This window comes from Physeter macrocephalus, chromosome 11, assembly GCF_002837175.3.
Source record: "Physeter macrocephalus isolate SW-GA chromosome 11, ASM283717v5, whole genome shotgun sequence".
Lineage (NCBI taxonomy): Eukaryota > Metazoa > Chordata > Mammalia > Artiodactyla > Physeteridae > Physeter > Physeter macrocephalus.
Window position 1 is genome coordinate 55,107,136 of NC_041224.1, and position 25,642 is coordinate 55,132,777.

Genomic DNA, 25,642 nt, shown 5'->3' on the forward strand with positions numbered 1-25,642 from the left:
ACAAGAGGGAAGAGATATGGGAACATATGTATATGTATAACTGATTCACTTTGTTGTAAAGCAGAAATTAACACACCATTGTAAAGCAATTATACTCCAATAAAGATGTTAAAAAAAGAAAAAAAGAAATCCACAAGAGAATCCTTTATTCTGTATGCAATGAATGGATGGTCCATTCGAAAATAAAAAAAACTTTCCAAAAAAAAAAAATATCCCAAGAAAAAAAAGCCCAGGACCAAATGTTTTCACTGGTGAATTCTATCAAACATTTAAAGAATCTACACCAATCCTCTCAAACTCCTCAAAAAAGTGGGGGCTCCTCTTCCTTGCGGTGCGCAGTTTCTTACTGCGATGGCTTCTCTCTGTTGCAGAGCATGGGCTCTAGGCACATGGGCTTCAGCAGTTGTAGCATGTGGGCTCGGTAGTTGTGGCTCACAGGCTCTAGAGCACAGGCTCAGTAGCTGTGGCGCACGAGTTTAGTTGCTCCGCAGCACGTGGGATCTTCCCGGACCAGGGATCGAACCTGTGTCCCCTGCATTGGCAGATGGATTCTTAACCACTGCACCACCAGGGAAGTCCCTGGTCCACTATCTTACACCACTCACAAAAATTAACTAGAAATGGGTTAATGACTTAAATGTAAGACCTGAAGCCATAACTCCTAGAAGAAAATACAGGGAAAAAGCTCCTTGACGGCAGTCTTGGCAATGATTTCATGGATATGACACTGAAAGCAGAAGCAAGAAAAGCAAAAATAAATAAGCAGGACAACATCAAACTAAAAAGCTTCTGCATAGAACAGGAAGCAACAAAATGAAAAGGCAACATACAGAATGGGAGAAAATATTTGCAAACCACATATCTGATAAGGGGTTAATAAGAAAAACATAAAAGGAACTCATACAACTCAATAGCAAAAAATAATAATAATAATAATAATCCAATTAAAAATTGGGTGAAGGACCTGAATAGACATTTTTCCAAAGAGGATATTCAAATGGCCAAGAGGTATATAAAAAGATGCTCAACATCACTAATCATCAGGGAAATGCAATTCAAAACCACAATGAGGGAGAAGATCAAGATGGCAGAGTAGGAGGATGTGAAATGAACTCAACTACCCAACATGAACACATCAAAACATGTCTACATGTAAACAATTCTCATTGAAAACTAACTGCAGACTGGCAAAAAGACTCCGCAAAACCAAGGCTGTAAGAAAGATCCACATAGATTCAGGTAGTAAGGGAAGTCCACTAGTAAAGGCAAATACATAGTAAAGGCTGAGGATCAATCAATTAAGCTATCATGGAGATGAAAAGAAAAAAATTATAAAATCAACTATAACTACAACAATCAGTAAAGGGATAAACATGAAGATGCAAAATATGACATCAAAAACACAAAATGTGAAGGAGGGGAGAAAAAAATGTAGATCGCTTAGAATGTGCTTGAGCTTAAATGACTTCCTATTTAGAACAAGTGAATATAGTTATAGCTCAACATACGTGAACCTTGTGGTAACCATAAATCAAAAACCTACAACAGATATACAAAAAATACAGAATAAGAACACAAGCATAGCACTAAAGAAAATCATCAAACCAAAAGGGAAGAAACTAAAAGAAGAAGAACAGGCAAGAACTACAAAAACACGGGAAAACAAGTAACAAAAAGTCAATAAGTACACACCTATCAATAATTACTTTAAATGTTAATAGACTAAATGCTCCAATCAAAGACAAAGGATGGCTGGCTGGATAAGAAAACAAGACCCATCTTTATGCTGCTTACAAGAAACTCACTTCAGAGCTAAAGACACACACAGACTGAAAGTGAGGGGATGGTAAAAGATATTTCACTCAAATGGAAATGACAAGATATCGAGGGGAGCAATACTCATATCAGAAAAAACAGACTTTGAAACAAAGTCTATTTAAAAAAGACAAAGGGGCTTCCCTGGTGGCGCAGTGGTTGAGAGTCCACCTGTCGATGCAGGGGACACGGGTTCATGCCCCGGTCAGGGAGGATCCCACATGCCGCGGAGTGGCTGGGCCAGTGAGCCATGGCAGCTGAGCTTGCGCATCCGGAGCCTGTGCTCCGCAACAGGAGAGGCCACAACAGTGAGAGGCCCGCGTACCACAAAAAAAAAAAAAAAAAGACAAAGAAAGGCATTATATAATGAAAAAGAGATCAATACAAAAATAGAATATAACACTCATTAACATATATACACCAAATACTGGAGCACTGAGATATGTAAAGCAAATATTAACAGACACAGAGGGAGAAACTGACAATAATACAGTAATAGTAGGGGACTTTAACACTCCACTTACATCAATGGACAGATCATCTAGACAGAAAATCAATGAGGAAACAGTGGTCTTAAATGACAAAACAGACCAGATGGACTTAATAGATATCTATAGGACATTCCATCCCAAAACAGAAAAATACACATTGTTTTCAAATGCACGTGGAATGTTCTCCATGATATATCATATGCTAGCCCACAAAACAAGTCTCAACAAATTTAAGAGGATAGAAATCATATCAAGCAATTCTTCCAACCACAGTGGTATGAAACTAGAAATCAACTACAGGAAGCAAAGGGGGACAAGCATGAACACATGGAGACTACACAATATGTTATTAAACAACCAAAAAGTCAATGAAGAAATCAAAGAGGAAGTCATAAAATATCTCCAGACAAACGAAAATGGAAACACAACTTTCCAAAATCTATGGCATGCAGTGAAAGCAGTTCTGAGAGAGAAGTTTATATTATGTCATCCCTATCAAAGTACCCATGATATTTTTCACAGATCTAGAACAAATAATTCTAAAATTTATATGGAACCATAAACAACTCCGAATGACCAAAGTAATTCTGAGAAAAAAGAACAAATCTAGAGGTATCACGCTACCTGACTTCAGAGTATACTACAAAGCTACAGTAATCAAAATGGTATGGTACCTGCATAAAAACAGACACAGAGATCAAAAGAACAGAATAGAGAGCCCAGAAATAAACCCACACACTTACGGTCAATTAATCTATGACAAAAGAGGGAAGAATATACAAGAGAGAAAAGACAATCTCTTCAATAAGTGATGCTGGGAAAACTGGACAGTACATGTAAAAGAATGAAATTTGAACATTTCCTCACCCCACATACAAAAATAAACTCAAAATGGACCAAAGACCTAAATGTAAGACCTGAAACCATAAAACTCACAGAAGGGAACACAGGCAGAATATTCTCTGACACAAATCACAGCAATATTTTTTTGATCTCTCTCCTAAGGCAAAAGAAACAGAAGCAAAAATAAATAAACAGGCCCTATTAAACTTAAATGCTTTTGCAGAGCAAAGGAAACCACTGACAAAATGGAAAGGCAACCTACCATATAAAGAAAAATATTTTCAGGTGATATTACCATTAAGGGGTTAATATCCAAAATATATAAACAACTCATACAACTCAATATCAAAAGACAACTAACCTGGTTAAAAAAATGGGAAGAACACCTGAGTAGACATTTTTTTCACTGAAGATACAGAGATGGCCAAAAGACACATGAAAAAAAGTTCAACATGGCTAGTCATCAGAGAAATGCAAGTCAAAACTGAAATGAGATATCACCTCATGCCTGTCAAAATAGTTATTATCAAAAAGTCCACAAATAACAAACAAATGTTGAAGAGGGTGTGGAGAAAAGGGAACCCTCCTACACTAATGGTGGTAATGTAAATTGGTGCAGCCACTATGGAAAACACTATAGCCGTTCCTCAGAAAACTGAAAGTAGAACTGTCATATGATCCAGCAATTCCACTCCTGGGTGTGTATCTGAAGAAAACGAAAACACTAATTCAAAAAGATACATGCACCCCAATGTTCACAGCAGTATTACGTACAATAGCTAGGATATGGAAGCAACCTAAATGTCCATCAACAGATATAGAGAACAAATTAGTGGTTACCAGATGGGCAAGGGTAAGGGGGATGGGCACAAAAGGTGTTTGGAAATTAAAAGGTACAAACTTATATATAAAATAATAAGCAACAAGGATATATTGTACATCACAGGGAAATATAGTCATTATTTTGTAAGAACTTTAAATGGAGCATAATCGATAAAAATACTGAATCACTGTGATGTACACCTGAAACTAATATTGTAAATCAACTATACTTCAATTAAAAAACATTAATAACTTCATATGGAGGGAAATACATTTGCCAATGTTCTTTAGAAAAAAAAAAAAGAAACCACAATGAGATATCACTTCACACCTGTTAGAATGACTATTATTCTGCACCAATTTATATTCCCATGCTTGTACACTGTGGGTGGGAATGTAAATTGGTATAGTCACTATAAGAACCAGTGAGGAGGCTCCTCAAAAAACTAAACAGAGAAGTACCTTATGATCCAGCAATTCCACTTCTGGATATTTATCTGAAGGAAATGAAATCAATACCTCAAAGAGATATGTGCACTCCTATGTTCATTGAAGCATTATTCACAACAGCCAAGACATTATAACAACCTAGGTGTCCACTGACTGATGAAAAAATAAAGAAAATGTGGTGTGGGTATACACAATGGAATATTATTTAGCCATAAAAAAGGAAGGAAATCCTGCAACAACATGGATGTAGCTTGAGGATATTATGCTAAGTAAAGTAAGTCAAACAGAGAAAGACAAATACTGTATGGTCTCACTTATATGTGGAATCTAAAAAGACCAGAGACTGGTGCTTGCCAGGAACAGGGAGCAGGGTATGGGGGAAATTGGTGAAGGTAGTCAAAGGTACAAACTTCCAGTTATAAAATGACTAATTTCTAGGGATGTAATGTAATTTAACAAATACATAAAAGACTCCTACAAACCAATAAGAAAAAGAAAACCCAAAAAGGAACAAGAGACTCAAAAGCTACTTCACAAAAGAGGATATCTATCAGGCCTACAACAGTACAAGAAAGTGAAAAACCTCTTCAGTCATCCAGAAAACACAAATTAAAACCACAATGAAATACTACATACTCACCATTTAGAATGGATAAATTTAAAAGACTGATGATGGTAAGAGTTGGTAAAGATGTGGAACAATAAGAATCCTCATATACCACTGATGGAAATGTTTTTCACATTGGAAAAGTATTTAGCAGAATCTATTAAAGTTAAACATACTCATATCCTATGATACACCAATTCTACTCCTAAGGATATAGTGAGCAGAAAATCTCATATGCCCACTAAAAGACATTTACAAGAAGTTAATAGCAGCATAACAACCAAAAAACAAAAACAACCCAAATGCCCATAAACAAAAGTATGAATAAATAAGCTGTGGTATTTTCAAATGAAAATACCTACACAACAATGAAAGTGAGCAAAATACACACAGTGAAAGAACAGAGACAGATCACACAATAATGCCCTATCTATTGCACAATCCATAATTTAACCAATAGTAATTACACAGCTGTTCTTTATGACAAATCAAATGAGCAATACATTTTGGTTCTGATGACTCTTTTATACATGAGTTACATTTCACACACACAGATTTTTTTAAGATAAAATTTTTAAAAGACTTAATTTACCTCTATAATAAGTACTTTTTATCAGGTTATTCTCACATTCATTAAAGCAACTAAATCTAAAGTTGGAGACAGTTTTAATTGGTAAGGTCTGATTGAAACATTTAACAAAAAGTTATGTAGAAACAAACTGTAACGTATTTTTAATAGTTACTTTAAAAATCAATAACTTGTTTAACCCAATTCAAGATAACACAGAAAAATGAAACCACCTAAATAATTACCACCTAAATAATTACCTGCTTGGGTAAAGTTAGGTTGTGTGTGCTCTCACTATAACCAATAGCCGTGAAGAGCTTATCTTTTTCCTCTGGTGTCATAAGGTCATCAATAGCTACAAAAAGATAATATTTTAAGAAATCAATTGCTTCAGTCTTACAGATACAATAAAAAAAAATCAAACCAAACTAACGAGTGGCCTAAAATCAATAGACACAAATGCTAAAGCAAAAGCAGCGAAGTAATTTCCTCTAATATACTATTTTGACTTGTTAAACATCATGTATTTGCTTGTTTAGGTCAAGAAAACGCAAAGAGACACCATTAAGGGAATTCAGGTGTCACATAACAATTTTATAATTCCCTAAGTATTCTAAAAATTAAGTGAAACATCTAATTAAATATCCATGTAAAAAAGTAACAATAAGGAATGCTACCTGTGAGATTTCTGAATTGCAAGTTTTAAAATTTCACACAAATAACTTTTCTCAAAAATTCAAAGTTTTTTGTTAAATAAACATGGGAATGTTCCATCCTGATGTATTTGTTTATATGTTTACTATACTAAGGTACTTTTATTTCAAAAATACTATGAAATAAAATTCAACTAACTGGTGAAAACATAATTTATATATTTTTTCCTTATCAGTGTACAATAAACTATCTGACTTGGAACTTACTTTCAGGAATCAAAGATTCTTCATCTTTTTTCTTAGATTCCTTCTTACCCCAAAACCCACTAAACCAGCCTCCGCGTTTTTCGCCTCTGTCAGTAGACTTTTTCCTTAATTTTTGCCCAGATCGAATCACCTAAAAAATAAAAATTAAAAAATTTAATTAAAGAAGAAATGCCCTCTTCACTTCCAGGTGTAGCCAGGTAAGAACAATGGTTAATTTTTTTAACACTAAATTAAGTTAAAAGCAGTCAATAAAGCTAGTTCCTTCTGAAACGATTCTCAACATTATTTGGTTAATATAGTCTACTAATTTATACACTTGTCACACCTACTGATAGCTTTCTGATGAAGTTGCATTTTGTGAGTAAGTTAAGGTTTCAAATAAAATTCTTCTGAGCAATGTGTCTTCCAAATTTACAAGGTAAGGAGCTACTATGACAGCAGATTTTTTAAAATGAAAAGTTCCCTGAAAGGAAGACACTTCCACACTCAAAAATAAAATTTAACAATCCTATTTCATAATTCACATACATTGTTGACTTGCTAACTATGAACATGTTTGGGGGACAGAATGTAAATAAAATTAGAAAGTCCTCAAATCTCATTCCATCCTGTTTCTCAACAAATCCTGGCTTGATTATCTGCTGCTTCTTGTCTTTACCCACTTTTCAGTAAAATACAGATGAATAACTCAAAAGTGGAAAACAAAAGGATTAAAAGAATATAGGGCTTAAATAATTTAGACTCTACCTTCTCATTTCCTGAATAAGTAAATAATTTCCCCACTTTAACTTTAAAATATTTTAAATTGGTAGTGAATTGGTAACATACTGCAAGCTTCTGTGTGTACCAAAAAGTGAAATAATCCAAAAGACAAGTTAAAGAGCTGAATTCTATAGTAAAGAGAATAAGTTTGATTAACAACTCAGTTTAAACTAAGTTAAATGAGTTATCTTTGACAAGTAGACATTAAACAAATAATCGGGGAATAGGTCTATATCTGCCCACAAAATCATTGATGGTCCCAGTTATATCTCAGCTCTAACTTCTGTCAAGCTTAATCCATTTTCAGCAGTCAGAAATGTAATGGGTAAAAAAATATACAGCTGATTAGTTTATATTTTATATGAAATAACATTTAACTTCTTTACTCTCCTAGCATAGAAGATTAGTATGCGTTTTTATTTTTCACTGTAAAATATATCTGAGACCATAAATTTTAAAATGTGTATAAAATTTAATATGAAGAGGTATGCAGAACACTTTCACTTTTTCCTAAATACCACCTCTGTTGCCTTCACTTCCCTTCCCTGTCCAGCTAAGAGGCCAAGGTAAATAACTTCATCTAATCCTCTGCCTACATTTTAAACTCTCTGGCCCTGCAGATTTTCCACTATAATGAAAAAAACATCAATCTTGGATGAATCTAATTGCCTTCTCTTCATCTACATCCCATCCTTCTTTAGCCACAGCATCCAATAATTTATCTTCTTCCTTCAATTTTGAAGCAACTGATAAGTAGTATTAAGAGCACCCAATTAAACTGAAGCAACTTAATTTAGGGAGGATTAGAATTATCTGTTTCTTCTGGCAAAATGTTTCTCTAATTCGTAGGAACAAATCCACAGTAGTAGCAAATACCTTTTAAAATATTCACACTCTCTGCCCCACCTTGGGGAATTTGTCCTTAAGAAAATAAGAAACGTTTGAGAAAATGTAAAGACAAGGCTCCTCATTGTAGTGTCATTTATAATCAAATATAACCAGTGAGAAATAGTAAGCAAATTCTGGTATACGAACAGAACTGAATACTAGTCAGTTATTTAAAATTATGTTGGATAAACAATTCTATGGAATACTATATAAAACAGAACACTGTAACTTTTTTTTAAAAGAAAGAAAAGCAACTTACAAAACCTTTTCTTGACTCCACAATCCCCACAAGTTGCCACTCCCTTTAGCTTGCTTTCCACTTACAGTGAAGTATCATAACTGTCTGTACTTAGTCTCTCCAATTCCTCATCTTCCACTCCCTCTCATTCCTATCAAATTTCTACCCACACTATTCTATAAAACGTGCTCTTTAAATTTTTTTACGGCTAAATCCAATGATGAACTTTCAGTTCCATGATAAACTAAGCCCTCTACAACACATCCTTCATTGCTTATTACAACAAAAAATTCTGGACAAAACATAAAAAGCATCTACCACAGACTCTGAAAAGTTAGCAAAGTAGGCAGATGGTGGAGGGAAGTCAACACTTGGAGAAGTGATCTTCTCAATAGTGAGTTCCTCACTTTTTTTTTTCACATGTTGTACTCATCCCCAACCTGCCCTAAAACTTCTCCCTCCTGGTGTTCTTACCCTTGGACAGTCCCCTTCCCTTTAGTGTGGGCATGACCTGTGACTTGTTTCTAACAAATAGAATACGGCAAGGGTGATGAGATGTACATAATTATGTGCATAGAATTGTGCCAGGCACATAACAGTCTAAGTGGTTTATATGGTTTATCAGGTACTCCACACAATAACCCTATGATGTAGGTACTGTGAATGAATATTGTTTTACAAATGAGGAAACTGAGGCACAGGCAGGTTAAATAGTCAACCCAAGGTCAAACAAGTAGCAGAGAGCAAATCTGGGATTAGAATCCAGACCATCTGACTCCCAAGGCTACACTCTTAACTATTATGCTAGTACAACAGGCACTCAATGAGCATTTACTAAGTATATGAATGAACAAGTGCATATGCTTTAATCCCAATTAAAAAAATGAGTATGTGTATAAAGATCTATGACTATAAAAAAGACTGGAAGAATACACAAAAAGGTATTAACAGTAGTTATCTTTAGTGTGTGAGATAATGGGTATTTCTATTTTCTTTTTTTGTGGATCTTTATTTTCTAACTTTTCTATAAAGAGTTTATTGCACTTATAATTTATTTTTTTGTTTACCAAAAAAGTCATGTTACAGAATAATAGAAATGACATGGAACAATGAGGACAAGGTACCAAGTGGGATAAGTCAGCAATTACAAAACATTACAAACAGGCTGAGTCCAATTTTAGAAAAAAAAGAAAGGAAGAGAAGAGGGAGAGAAGGAGGGGAGGAAGGAAAAAAAGAAAATGGGTTAAAGAAAGGAGGAAGGAAAGGAGGGAAGAGGAAATAAAGGGAAAGAAATGGGGGATACAAAGCATAAATAACTAGGTACATATGCATGAGAGAAAAACTAGAAGCCTACATATCAAAATGTTAACACCAGCATTCTGTGTTGCTAGGATTATGGATGACTTTTACTTACTTTCTTTTGGGGGGTTAGCAAATTTTTAGTTATAAAATTAGAAAATTTGCCCCTTCATATTAGTGGGGTTTTTTCCTCCAGTATTCCAACTAATTTTCTCCTGAGACTAAATTAAGACATGAAAACGCAACCTTTATTTTCACGTGAGTAAATCTAAACAACTTCCCATGAAACTTAAATTTCTTGATCCCAGGTTTAAAGTAGGATTAACATGTTTAAAACATAAAATCAGCTAATAAAAATGATTGACATAAATACACTACCATATGTAAAATAGATAGATAGTGGGAACCTGTTGTACAGCACAGGGAGCTCGGCTCGGTGCTCTATGGTGACCTAGATGGGTGGGATGGGGGGATGGGAGGGAGGTCCAAGAGGGAGGGGATGTATGTATACGTATAGCTGATTCACTTCGTTGTACAGCAGAAACTAACTCAATACTGTAAAGCAAATATACTCGTTTAAAAAAAAAAAATCATGAAAAAAAAAGAAAAAAAGATTACCTCAACTTGTGCTTGTTGCCTTGCTAAAATTATGTTAAAAACATCTAGTGGCCTCTCCAAATCCTAAAAAACAAAGAGACACTTGTAAACAAAGAAAATGGTCATTAGATTAAAAAATTTTTATTCTTCTATGATTTCTAGGCTTATTCTAGTCCATGAACAAACAGCATTTGTGATCTATTAAAAGTATAAGCATAAATTTGAACGTACACTTGGCTTTTACATTTTTACTTTTTTGCAATGTGAGAAACAGTTTTTCAAGAAAGTAAATGCTTGTTAAATACAATATGAAAATAAGAATTTTAATGACACCACTATAATACAGAGATAGCCATACATGTAAATGGAAACAAAAATGTTTAGGAGGGGGACCTGTTTTAGGTATTAGCCTTATGGTTGTTACTTCTGACTCCCCCTTTTCTGTGTTATTTCACAATCATCGTACTAAAATCACCTTAATAAAACACAAAATTTAAGAATGTAAAATTCTTCAAATCAAGTACACTAAAGCAGAAACCAACTTGGGGAATTTATGTAAGAGGAATCTAACATATAGTGAGTGACCTGTGTGTCACATGCTCTATGTGTTATTTCATGCAATTCTCACAACTCTGTATGACAGATACTGTTTCCATTTTATACATGAGAATACCAGATCTAAGATACTGAGAAACTTGATGCTATTTCTAATATATAATATTAGTGATTATTATATATTTCAGAATAACAATTCGATTAATTCTTTATGCTATGAATTTGTAGCAAAAACAGTGATATAATCAAGATCAGATGATATTAAGCAAATTATGTATTCAGTGTAGTGTTTTTCTATATTTCAGAAGGGGGTAAGTAAGACTCCTATCTTGAGGATAAGTACTATTTTTTACAAATAATACTTTGAACTCTTATAAAAAAAGTCACTAACAAAACTAACAATACACATCTAGCTAATATTAAACACATATTTGAACAGCTCTGATATTGATTTTCTAAACATTATTATAAAAACCAAACACATTTCTCCAAATAGTTTACAAGTACCCTGATATCAGGAAGCTTTTTTTCGAAGTAAATAACAGGGGAAAAAATACTCCGCATTTTCCATACAATTCTCTCAAAAAGAGCTCAGTTCTGCTCTTTCTAAAATTATATTTAAATTTAAATTTAAAGTAAATTAAATTAACATTAAAGGATGATTTAACAAATAATAGCTCTCACCAATATATGCAAGATATACCTGAATTTGTTTCTGTATTTCTTCTGGGACTTTAGTCTGGGTTAGCTTATTTTTGTAGGCACTTTTATAACTCTTGAGCAACTGCCTGTGTTTTTTTATGTTACTCCATGACCACATCCGTGTATACCTTCTTATGTGAACTTCAAGAACAGAATCAATTGCATATTTCCACCTGCAAATCAAATTTTGTTAATGCACATTTGAATATGAACGTTTAAGAAACAGCAGGAAAACAGCTTTGACGTTTTAGAGCTACACTGTTACTCTTTTTGTTCTTATTAACTGTATTCCTATAAAAGTTCAGCGATAACATTTCAATTCCCCAGTACTTCAATTCTCTGACTTAAATAGATTATGAATGGAGCAAACCACTCCAGGAAGAGGATATGCCAAAGCAAAATCACAAAGACACAAAATGACATGTTGTGTGAAATTAATAGTATCCCAATATGGTTGCCACATTGGAGTTCATATCCATTACTGAAGGGCAATAAGATCAAAAAAGAGTTGAAAGTCTTGAATATTGAGTTAAGAATTTGGGAATAATCTAGGAGCAGGAGTACAAGAGGACGTGTTTATTAAAAAAAAAAGTAACAAGGACATAATATAAAAGATATCCCTCTCATTTCTCTAAAAAAATAAAGTGGCTTCATTACATGGCTTTAAAGGTCTCTTAGCTCTGAGAGTTCCTAACTATATGATTACATGGTTCTCATAAAACATTTTTTTAAAAATTCTAACTTACCATTGTCGACCATTGGTATGAAGTGGTAAATAAGGCTTATATTTCCTGTAAGGAGCATTTCTAACCATATAATCCACTGATTCCAAAAGGTCAATCATACTTAAGTACTATTAAAACAAAAAGCAAGTTACGTTTGTTACATCACACACATGAATAAACACCAAATTTTGTTATATTTTCAGTATAGTGAGACTTCAAATTCTCTGAACAATGAATATCATAGTTGTCTGGTAATTCAATAATATATTTCATCAGATTTAAGACAACAATGATTATAAGTTGTAAGATAATTTTAAGTTATACTACAAAAGAAAACAGCACTGCCAATTAAACTGTCATACCACCAATAATAATATACATCCTATTTTCAAATATATTGAAGTGTGAAATAAATGTAAATCTTAGAACCAATGAAATATGGTATTTGTAACTACTAACATGAAACATGCTGATTCCTAAAACTACATATTTTCCTCTGGACCATCATTTCAAGCAGTGGCTATCTATAAGCTGAATTTCAAATTGCTCCAGAAAATTATTGCATAACTAAAGCAAGATAAAGCTATTTAACCACCCATCTTAACCACCAATACAACAACTCTGTGTGTATCTGGTAAACAGCTCAAATGGAGGGAAACACACACACACACACACACACACACACACACAACTATAGGCAAAATAAAGAAAGGGGAAATCCAGCTTCTTCTCCATTTTTTCTTAACACAACTCTACCTAAGAGTTATCACACGGCTATTCAGTACTTAACATGCGGATAGTCTGAACTTAAATATATTTGTAAGTATAAAATAAACCCCAGATTTTGAAGACTTAAGAAAAAAATAAAAATATAAAATATTGTAACAATTTTTAATTTTGATTACATGTTGAAATGATATTTGGGGTATGTTAAGTTAAATAAAATGTTATTCATTTCAGTAATTGTTTTCCTCTTTTCTTATTTTGCTAATGTAGCTACTAGGAAATTTAAAATTACACATATGACTTGCATTATATTTGTACTGGACTGCACTGGGCTAAAAGCTCAGTTAACTAAATCCCCCATCCTCCTTTCACTTCCAGTTCTCCAGATGTCTTATCCAAACTCCTTAGGCACATAACCAAACTTGAGAAAGAAGTGAAGGGAAAAAAGCTGCCAACATAGCTATTCTAAAAATTAAGTGAACAATATTTAATGTAAGAGTGTCTGCTATTAAAATCTGAGGAAGAAAAAAACTATTAAAACCCTCCATCAAGAATTGGGAATTAAATGGGAATCATGTCATTCACTATAATTTGGTAAGATTCTCCACCAATAAGGGAAAAATCAGATAAAATGAAGGAAAACTATTTCTTATATATGGTATTTATTTTCTTTTAAAAATACACATATAATCTATTTTTAGGCGATATATCAAATCTCAACATAACAAACCAAAAGAACCACCAGAGCATTGGAGAAGGAATAATCACAGAGGACAAAAGCCACTGAAATTCAAGGTTAATCAAAGCTATAAATACCTAAATGAATCTTACCTGAGGTTTGGTCAATTCAATGGCAATATTTTGTACTTCTATGTTCCAATCAAGTTTAGGTGTTTTGAGCTCTGTTTCTGCATAAGGATTCATGTAGAGTTTTGCAGAGGCTGATATTGGCTGGAAAACTTATATAACATGGGAAGACGTAAGATATGTTTACATGCCCTTACATATGAGCAACTGTAAATAATTATGAGAACACTGTTACTTTGAAAGTAAAGAAAAATGATCAAAAATATGTAAAAAAAATCACTACTACCGAAAACTATTTAAGCATCTACTTATCTGCATAATACAAAATGTCAAACTCAATGGTAAAAGTGGAATCTCCAAGGAGGAAAACTGATGCTCTATGCTTCTAAGTAAGAAATGTACAAAATATAGACAATCTAATCTTGGTTATTCACAGTCTGTGTAAAATTATGTTTCCCTTCCTTGCTACAAGACATTTAATGATTTTAGTATTCATTAAAAATAATAATACAGGGGGAGGGATAAATAGGAAGATTGAGATTGACATATACACACTACTATATACAAAATAGATCACTAATAAGAACCTACTGTATAGCACAGGGAACTCTACTCAATACTCTGTAATGGCCTATATGGTAAAAGAATCTAAAAAAGAGTGGATATCTGTATATGTATAACTGATTCACTTTGCTATACACCTAAAACTAACACAACACTGTAAATCAACTACGTTCCAATAAAAATTTTAAAAATAATTATAAAGTATTACCTGACATGGCCCCCCCCAAAAAATACTAATACAAGACAGGAAACAAAATTTGATTACTTTCCATATTATTTAATCATAGTCAGAATTTAGGAACAGAATCATGAATGAAATTCATATTACCCAGAAAAAATTGCCTACTACTTTATAATTTTCAAAATGATCATTACATATATAATCTTAGACTCAACTAAAGGCAATATTTTTGAAGTTGAGAAGTAGTATGAAAAAGAGTATTAGGGAAGATGACAGAGCAAAGTAATGTAATAAATTTTAATTGCAAATAGTATTAAAATTATATAAATTGTGGTATCTTATAGTATTTACAATTTGCGTAAGACTGTATAAAATTTTAACTTATTTAGAGGTGATTTATAAATGAAACATGTCTCAGAATAAAGTTGTAGATTTTTCTGAACAGGTTATTTTATGAGTGAAACTAAATGCTCTCACAAACTAACAGTATCTGAAAACTCTGGTCATCGTTTAATAGAGAGGTTTGTGAACATAAAGAGAAAGTGCCAGCTCTCATATAAAGGCAATTAGCTATAAAAGAATAAGAAGAAAACAACAGTGAACGAGAGTAGTATGGAATATAGAAGAACATGGGCATGAAAGCTGAGAACAAACATAAAGAGGTACACTAAATAAAAACAAAAGAATAGCATCTTTAGAACAAAACTGAAATGCAGAAAATGAATGGGATAAACAAACAGAGAGGCAGCTTTGTTAGAGATCTATTTAAAAATAAGTAAAGGTGAGGCTGCCAAAAAAGATCTGTGAAGAAATATGAATCAAAACAACAATGAGGTACCCCCTCACACCTGTCAGAATGGCTACTATCAAAAAGTCTACAAATAGCAAATGCTGGAGAGGATGTGAAGAAAGAGGAACCCTTGTGGACTGTCGGTGGGAAATGTAAATTGGTGCAGCCACCATGGAAAACAGTATGGAGGGTCCTCAAAAAAACAAAAATAGAACTACCATATGACCCAGCAATTCCACTTCTGGGTCTATATCCTGAAAAAATAAAAACACTAATTTGAAAAGATACATGCACCCTAATGTTAACAGCAGCACTATTTACAATAGCCAAGACATGGAAGCAACCCAAGTGCCCATCAACAGATGAATGGATTAAGATGTGATACATATATACAATGGAATATTACTCAGCCATAAAAAAGAATCAAATACTGCCATTTACAGCAATGTGGATGAACCTAGAGAATATTATGCTTAGTAAAATAAGACAGAGAAAGACAAATATTATATGATATCACTTATATGTGTAATCTAAAAAATAATACAAATGAATGTATATGCAAAAGAGAAACAACTCACAGATGTAGAAAACAAACTTGTGATTACCAAAGAGGAGAGGGAAGAAGAAGGGACAAATTAGGGTTATGGGATTAACAGATACAAACTGCTATACATAAAATAGATAAGTAATAAGGATTTACTGTATAGCACAGGGAATTATACCCACTATCTTATAATAATCCATAATGGAGTATAGTCTGTAAAAATACAGAATTGCTATGCTGTACACCTGAAACTAACATAATATTGTAAATCAACTATACTTCATTAAAAAAAAAATCTCTGTAGTAGTCAGTCTGTCTTAACACTGTAATAGTGACATGCTCAGATCCTGAATATCAACATCTCAGAGATTTCATTATTAAACAAAGAAAAGAAAACCTAATTCCTAAAACAAAGTAGACAATAACAAGGTAAGAAGAAAACATGGAGGTCAAGGGGGTTAACTGTTGGGAGTGAACTACAGCCACAGTGCCCTTCTCACTCTCCAGTGGTGTAAGTATTATAATCTATTTCTAAATACTAAATTATATACCAAATATGCTGCATCATAAAACTAACATATAAAATTAATACTTTCTCTTTGTCAAAATAACTTTATCAGAAAAAGTATTTTAAAATAAAGTATTTAATTCCATGCTTCTTATAACATGAAATAAACTTTTACCATTACTTACTGTATTGATGGTTTGGGGGTATATTGCTACTTGTAAGAATTTCACTTTTCAGCTGACCCTAAACAAAAAATTTGAATTATATGAGAATGAAAAAGAAAATGCATATATATTCAGCCACTCCCCCACCCCCCACACACACAAATTTTGTCCTAAATCAATATCTTTATTCCCATCTTCGTAATTATTAGTCCATGAGAAAAACACACTGAGCACTATTTACAGATATACTTCTTTAGAATATCACTTCAGTAGATAATTTTTATAAATTCTAAATATCTGGAAACAACATTTTAAGACTGTATTCCCCTCTGACTTAAAATGTGTCTATGTGTTCATACATATATACACACACACACACATCCATGAATTAGGATCTCAAACACTTTCTAGACAAAGGCAAATTAACCTAACATTACAGTGTCTTTCTGAGAAATAAAAGATAGAATCTTGGAATTAATTCAATTCAGAAAATTCAACTGTTCTTCCTTTCTCCTCTAAGTAAACAAACATGACTAAGACTGGCTTAGCAGTCTAAGCCAGTCGTTCACTATCCAAGAATGCATTATCACAAATGCTTAAAACATTTGCTAAGAACACATTTTTTAGATCTGAAAGGTATCATCTTTCTTTACAATACTCTTCAAGTAATCATTCTCATATGAAACTCCACAATGCAACCAGAATGCCATCAAAATGAGAGTGTAAAACACCATAAACACAGTTTTAATGTGATAGTATAGGTTCTCATCTCACTGTCAAGTGAATGATTTCACAACGATCTTCAAAATCAAAAGTGCTTTTTTTTAAAGATAGAGTGATTCCAAAAACCGTGTTGCACACTTCTGACTTAGTTACATACAACTTAAACAAAAGACTGATATCCTGTCCTCATTAAAGACCACTATGTAAAACAAATCTAGGGAGTGTGGTTAGCTCTTCAAGGTACGAACTGAAATTACCAAGATCTGTTCCCTTGACTCCGGGTAAGACATGCCGCAGTTAACATTCCAGTAGGCACTGAGACTATCAAGCCGTATAAGCTATAGAAGAAAATGGAAAAGGTCAGGTAACTAACACACTGAAATTATGAATCAATATTAAAAGATTATTCTCATGTTCACTACCCCAAAATTCTCCAACTGCCACTTTGAACTTTTGAAGGAAAGGAGATACTGCAAAAATGGAGGAAAATATATGTATGTTATACAGAGACTTTATTATTAATCTAGCATTTGCTAAATTGTGCTTCCAGGAACACTATTCCCAAGGGGATTCATTCATTCAGTGATCAAATATTTATTGAGAATTTAGTATTTAACAGACTAAATATTTCATTGAATAAGAAAGACATGATTCAGGACTTCCCTGGTGGCGCAGTGGTTAAGAATCTGCCTGCCAATGCAGGGGACATGGGTTCAAGCCCTGCTCCGGGAAGATCCCACATGTCATGGAGCAACTAAGCCCGTGCGCCACAACTACTGAGCCTGTGCTCTAGAGCCCATGAGCCACAACTACTGAAGCCTGCAGGCCTACAGCCTGTGCTCCGCAACAAGAGAAGCCACTGCAATGAGAAGCCAGTGCACCGCAAGGAAGAGTAGCCCCTGCTTGCCGCAACTAGAGAAAGCCCACGCGCAGCAACAAAGACCCAATGCAGCCAAAAATAAATAAATAAAAATAAATAAATTTATTTAAAAAAAAGAAAGAAAGAAAGACATGATTCCTCCAGTGGGTACAAATGGCTGTTTCAAGGGAGGGGTGAAGGGAAAGGATTCTATGATCAACAAAGGTGGGGAAAGCTACATACTAAATATCGTTCTTAAAGATTCACAATGTTTATTAGCATATTTAAAGTACTGTGAAGTCCTGGAGTTTAAAACAAAATAAAATGTACCTGTTTAACTATGTACAGCTTTCTACTTTAGTCACTAATCTTACTTGACCAGAGAATATTTTTTCAACAAATCTGATAGTATCTTAATTACCTAATGCTCCATGAAGTACAATTTGGGAAACATCAATTTTATTCAGTTTCTTTATATTCTAGGTGAAGAATCTAAACCTCAGAATAGGTAAGTGATTACAGAAGGTCACATAGTAAGTAGCAGAGCCAAAACTGGACCCAAAACTTTTAACTCACATTCCAATGGCACAGTCTGCTCCATCAAGGTTTCTTGAAGAAAATACATTAAGTGTTTGTACTTAGGAAAATAACTGGATTAAAAAGTTTAGTCTAATACCTTGTATATAATTTTTTCTGCTTCATTTAATATGCATGGAGTCCAGTGCTCATTTGCAGTCTAAAAGAAAAAAAGAGAGTAACTGTGAAATGAAGTATATACATCAACAAAACAGTGCTCTAATAACTGTAACAAAATAACTTGGGAATAACAAGACATTTAGCTAATGATGGCTAATGTTAGCTATCTGTTTCTTTACATATTTACATTACAAAATCAAAGGAACAGAGAAAATGGAATAGAGGAGGTTCTAATTTAACTGAGTTCATTCATTCAGAAAATAATTACTGAGCTACCCTGTGTCTGAGCATGGAAGGAATTGGGTATGAATAAAAACAGAGAGCTAGACTATAAACTATTGAAGAAGGTCCACATTCTTATAAAAAATAAATAAATAAATAAATAAATAAATAAATATTGCAAAGTAGGAAGAAAACCAGGAGAATACGGAAATCACAGCATGACCATGTTACTACAAAGTCAGTATGGTCAGCAATGCCAAAAGCTGCTGTGAGATAAACTAAAATAAACTTACTTAAGCTGCCAGGGCATTACCGATGAACTTGTTAAGAGCAGTTTCAGTGGAGCAGTAGAATAAGAGTATAGTGGGTAGGGAGTCATTAGGAGGTGGGGAAATAAAGATAGCAAAGGTAGAGAATTTTCTCACAAACTTAGAAAGAAGAGAAGGAGAAGGCAATAGTTAGATGAGGCCTGGGTGCAGTGGGAGAAGGTTAAGGAGAGGCTTTTTAACTTTAATATAAAAGAGACACTTGAATGCATTTATTTGTTTTTGTTTTCTTGTGTGGTATGCGGGCCTCTCACTGTTGTGGCCTCTCCCGTTGCGGACCACAGGCTCCGGACGCGCAGGCTCAGCGGCCATGGCTCACGGGCCCAGCCGCTCCGCGGCATGTGGGATCTTCCCGGACCGGGGCACGAACCCGTGTCCCCTGCGTCGGCAGGCGGGCTCTCAACCACTGCGCCACCAGGGAAGCCCTTGAATGCATTTAAATGCTTAGAAGAAGGAGGTAGGGAAGGGAGAAGAGGGAAGGAGAAGGGTTGAAGATTTAGGAAAGAAAAGGAAATTGACAGAAATAAGGAAGAAAAGGCAAAAAGTAGGAGGGGGTGAGAGAAAAGGGGTAAAAGGCTCCTAAGGACATGGGGGACGATGGGATCCAGATCAGAGGTGGGAAGATTATCTTAGATATAAAAGTTAGTTTGTAAGTGGAAAGATGGAAAGAAGGAATGGTATAGATACAGAAAAAGTTAAGTTTGCTATTATTGTTGTTATAATAGTCAATGTAGTAGGCTGAAGCAGAAACTGAGCCAGGCAATGTGCCAAATGCTTTACACAAACTATCTAATTTAATCATCACAAAAACACTAAAATATAGGTACTATTGTATCAATGAATGAAGGCTGGATAGAAGGAAACAAACATGATAACCAGTTCAGTAATGTGTCACAGGTGCTTTGATAAAATATAATGGGGAGCATAAAAGAAGGAATGGTAACTTCTAAGAGTGAAGTAAAAAAAAAAGAATGAGAAAGATGGTAATATCTGAAGGAACTATTAAAACCTGAATAGAAAAGCCAGGCAGATTAAGGGAAAAGAATAACGCAGGCAAAGAAAACCATATGAACAATCTGAGCAAAGATACAGAGGATCAAACAACACCACACACTAAGAAAACAACACACCATCCTTAGAATGCCTGTTATCAGTCAATGGGAACTATGTGACTATTTTGTATTTTTCATTTGGTCTGTTAGAAGCTCAACATTAAACAGTGAGCTCACTTATGACTAATATTGCTGGTCTCATTTTTCTGGAACAATTATCTCTCTGCCTTTCAGAATACAGATTCTGGTTTCTTTAGAAGTGTTATAGTATTGTTTCTTTGTTATTGAAAGCTACTTCAAATTCATTTTGGAAACAAGGAGAGGATTAACAGTGTATTAAACACTAGCTTCCTTGACTCCCTTTCCTTTGTTTCTCCAGTACCTTTTCTTTAATTTTTATGCTTTGATCTTCAACTGATGTATACCTCTACTTCTCTGCATGCATGTATCTTCTTAAGGCCTCCATGTAACAATGTCCTTTTTCTGTTTAGTAGTCTACCTCTCTTTTTTTCTTCGTCTCCTTTCCCTACTAAGGCCCTCTTCATATAACTAATCAAAAGGCAAAAACGTACCCAGTATGATCACTGCTCACTGTCCTTAACTTTAAAACATGTTTCCTACCACTTAGTTGTCCATAATAGTAAAAAAATGTCCAACCTGGATATACACACTCTATATCCTTAAAGACCTTTAAGAGAAAAACCAAACTGCATTATAAAATACTTAATCAAAATAAATTAGCTTATGTACATTTCAATATAATAAACAGATACACATGTATAAACTATTTGGAAATTATACTGTGGATAAGAACATGACTCTAGAAATATATCTTCCCCTAATTTACTAAAGATTTAAGATACAGCTTTTAATACTTTCAAAACACTTGTTCTTAATATTTTGAAATCTGTTAAATTCAAAGATAGATCAAAATAATCAGAGAATATAATAAAAGTATCACTAAACATTGTAAATTCCTAGAAAAGCTGTAGAAAGATTATACATAAAAATAAAACAGCTATTTGTAGCAATAGCTGATTTTAGGAAATTCACCCTGTGACTTGAGAATAATATTTCACGGGTTCCACAGAAATTTTAAATAAGGTCACCTTACCAATAGACTAAGTTCTCCCAGTGTGACACCAAATGAAAGAGGCCGCTTTGGATCTGTTACCTATCAAAGAAAAAAAGGTGACATTAAAATATACTGATAGTGAGGGTAAATCCATTCTCCATTCTACAATAGGCAACATAGGACAATGAGTTTAAAAGTAACACAACCAAATGGATTTGTGTAAAAGAAAGGGAAGGAAGACAGTAACATGGCTGGGATTTTCCATATTTTGTAGGCATGACACTAACATGATACTTCCCTAGTGGAACTATTTTCTTACTAGAAGTGAGAAGATTCACTAACTAGGACTAAACAGACTCTTATCTACATAGTTTAAAAGAGACAGTCTCTTTATGTATATACCATTAAAGATGTTCTCCACAGATAAATAAAACAAGGAGTTGTAGCTAAAACCATGCCACTAAATTATTTTTAAAACATTTAAGATTTTCACATTTAGAAATGTGAACTCTCTTTAAGCCTTTAATTTCACGGACACTTTAAAAATGGTTTGTTAGAAGATGCTTCAAGATTCTTAATATTTAATTTCCTCAATCCCTTAACTCAAAATATGCCAATGTTAAACTTCTGATCTATTTCTCATCTTCAATACCTAAATTATATTTATACCCAGTGCTTAAACTGTGCCATGGTGTGTATGATGTCATTGTTTTCGACATCTAAAAGATGTCCAAAAGTCAGTGTTTCTTGGTCATGAAAGAAAATAGGGAAACTAGAGAGAGGAGAAAAATTATGTTCTAAATCATCCACCAGAGACTTGAGTTTAGTCACCTAAATGCATGCTCTGGTATAGCTGCAAAGCACAAAGAGCTTTGTGAGCTTTGTTTTTTTGTTTATTTATTTATTTACATCTTTATTGGAGTATAATTGCTTTACAATGGTGTGTTAAGTTTCTGCTTTACAACAAAGTGAATCAGCTATACCTATGTTCCCATATCCCCTTCCTCTTGCGTCTCCCTCCCTCCCCCCCTCCCCATCCCCCCCCCAGGTGGTCACAAAGCACGGAGTTGATCTCCCTGTGCTATGCAGCTGCTTCCGAATAGCTATTTTACATTTGGTAGTGTATATATGTCCATGCCACTCTCACTTCATCCCAGCTTACCCTTCTGTATGACAGACTCCAGTTCTATCCACCTCATTACAAATAACTCAGTTTCATTTCTTTTTATGGCTGAGTAATATTCCATTGTATATATGTGCCACATCTTCTTTATCCATTCATCTGTTGATGGACACTTAGGTTGCTTCCATGTCCTGGCTATCTTAAATAGAGCTGCAATGAACATTTTGGTACATGACTCTTTTTGAATTATGGTTTTCTCAGGGTTTATGCCCAGTAGTGGGATTGCTGGGTCGTATGGTAGTTCTATTTGTAGTTTTTTAAGGAACCTCCATACTGTTCTCCATAGTGGCTGTATCAATTTACATTCCCACCAGCAGTGCAAGAGTGTTCCCTTTTCTCCACACCCTCTCCAGCATTTATTGTTTCTAGATTTTTTGATGATGGCCATTCTGACCGGTGTGAGATGATATCTCATTGTGAGCTTTGTTTTTAATATTAGATATATTATGATTTGTGGCAAAATGTATTTACTTTCATTCCCATATTCATCTTTTTATACCTATGGATATCAAGCTCAAAATAAATTGCAGCTATTCAGAAGGAACTTTAATAAAACACAACCCCTCAGCTGCTAATGCACTACCCATAAACTATTGCTATCTTACAAATAACATCTTTATGATAAATTATTATACTTTTCCTTTCCCCATTGCTATATTTTTCACTATCCTTCTAGACACAATGATTAAGGTAATCACATTGAAAGAGGCAATATAAGGAAGATCCCTTTGTGCTTTTAATTTTTTTCCTTTAGGTTATTTTAATATATTTTGTCACTGACACCAATTTAAATGTAATTGATATTATTTGTCCCACTGCTATGCATCTCTGTATTTCTTCATTAAAGAGAAAGAAATAATGTACCTTTTGAATTGTATTTGCACAATAAAAAAGCGTAGTTTAAGTTTAAACTGAGATTATCATTCACCAACATGCCATTTGCTTTAAGAATAATTCTTTTACTTCCATGATGGGTTGAGTCAATTTTATTTTCCTAAGTTTGTTTTAAACAAGGAGATTTATGAATTTGGTTTTTAGACATTATTTGTTAGCAAAATTCAGTCTAATGACTACAGAAAAACCAAAAGATAAAAGTCAGTGTAAGATAGAGATGGTGTATCTTGAAAAACTACAAGTGTGTCTTACTGAATATTAAGTTACAAAAGGAACTTATCAGGAAAGTAAAATAAATTCTATATATGGCAGTATGACTTTAATTCAATCCAAACTTAAAGCAAACTAAAAACAAAACAGAAAGCAAACTCATTTTTGGAAAAGATGAAAAAGCATTTCCAATTTGTTAGGTAAAAGAAAAAGATTCAAGGCTTCTCATGTATGTTTTGAACTTTAAGACAAAGCAGTGCATATTAAGTTCAAAATATTTGTTACATTTTAACTAAATCAGTAAAACAGTTCTTAATCAACTAATGTTAAACTTTTGCTTATAAGTGAAGTGTGGTTTCTAAATATTGCTACACATGTGTGTGAGTAGCTGTGGGTGTTAAAATCCAACATGGTGGAAAGCAAAGTGAATGTGAGACTAGCAGCCAAGTGACCTGGATTTTAGTCCCCTCTCTACCAACTACCATTATAAACGATTACTTCATCACCTCTGGAAACTAATTTTTTGTCATTATTTAAAAAAAATTAGTTCCTTAAAGTTATATTAGTCTAAGTCTTTAAACAAAATTCAAAATAAATGATAGAGAAAAATCCAAAAATCTCTTAAATTAGCTTTAGCAAGGAACATATGGAAGTTTTATGATATATGTACACACATTAATGCCGGATGAAGAAAGCCTAACACAAGGAAGGAGATATGGTAGTGTACTAATCAGGAAAAAAAAATCTATCTTGGATTTAAAATTACTATTTATGGTCAAATCAAGAATTAATGTCATAAAATACACACTTAACTACTAACTTAAACCAAGTAAACTAAGTTACTTACATCATCTTCATATTTAATGTGAATGTCTGTGATTTTTACTTGTACATTTTTAATTACTTGAGTTGCCAATTTTTCCAACAACGTATCCTTTTTGGCTTCTTTTGGTTTATCTATAAAAAACAGGAAAATACAAGTTCAAGAGTTGAAATTCTCGAACAGAGAGCAGAGAGCAGAAGCAAGAAGAACTACAATTTTTCAGCCTGTGGAAGGAAAACCACATTCAAAGAAAGACAGACAAGATGAAAAGGCAGAGGACTATGTACCAGACGAAGGAACACGATAAAACCCCAGAAAAACAACTAAATGAAGTGGAGATAGGCAACCTTCCAGAACAAGAATTCAGAATAATGATAGTGAAGATGATCCAGGACCTCGGAAAAAGAATACAGGAAAAAATTGAGAAGATGCATGACATGTTTAACAAAGACCTAGAAGAATTAAAGAACAAACAAACAGAGATGAACAATACAATAACTGAAATGAAAAATACACTAGAAGGAATCAATAGCAGAATAAGTGAGGCAGAAGAACGGATAAGTGACCTGGAAGACAGAATGGTAGAATTCACTGCTGTGGAAAAGAAAAAAGAAAAAAGAATGAAAAGAAGTGAAGACAGAATGGTGGAATTCACTGCCTCAGAAGAGAATAAAGAAAAAAGAATGAAAAGAAATCAAGACAGCCTAAGAGACCTCTGGGACAACATTAAATGCAACAACATTCATATTATAGGGGTCCCAGAAGAGGAAGAGAGACAGAAAGGACTTGAGAAAATATTTTAAGACATTATAGTCAAAAACTTCCCTAACATGGGAAATGATATAGCCACCCAAGTCCCGGAAGCACAGAGAGCCCCAGGAAGGATAAACCCAAGGAGAAACATGCTGACACACATATTAATAAAATAGACAAAAATCAAAGACAAAGAAAAATTACTGAAAGCAACAAGGCAAAAACAACAAATAACATACAAGGGAACTCCCATAAGGTTA

General features: G+C 33.8%; 1 protein-coding gene across 2 annotated transcripts in view; it reads right to left on the reverse strand.

The window, feature by feature from the left end:
• Nucleotides 1–25,642, reverse strand: part of VPS13C (vacuolar protein sorting 13 homolog C) — a 182,326-nt gene that overhangs the window by 119,587 nt on the left and 37,097 nt on the right. For both annotated transcript variants that reach the window (XM_024128742.3, XM_028494846.2), the window contains exons 6-16: nucleotides 24,654–24,763; nucleotides 21,559–21,618; nucleotides 18,825–18,884; nucleotides 17,547–17,627; nucleotides 16,588–16,645; nucleotides 13,840–13,967; nucleotides 12,304–12,410; nucleotides 11,559–11,730; nucleotides 10,322–10,384; nucleotides 6,517–6,646; nucleotides 5,857–5,951 (exon numbers count right to left, since the gene is read on the reverse strand). In XM_024128742.3, the coding sequence (XP_023984510.1) occupies nucleotides 5,857–5,951; nucleotides 6,517–6,646; nucleotides 10,322–10,384; nucleotides 11,559–11,730; nucleotides 12,304–12,410; nucleotides 13,840–13,967; nucleotides 16,588–16,645; nucleotides 17,547–17,627; nucleotides 18,825–18,884; nucleotides 21,559–21,618; nucleotides 24,654–24,763 (1,064 nt within the window). The remainder of the gene's footprint in view (nucleotides 1–5,856; nucleotides 5,952–6,516; nucleotides 6,647–10,321; nucleotides 10,385–11,558; nucleotides 11,731–12,303; nucleotides 12,411–13,839; nucleotides 13,968–16,587; nucleotides 16,646–17,546; nucleotides 17,628–18,824; nucleotides 18,885–21,558; nucleotides 21,619–24,653; nucleotides 24,764–25,642) is intronic.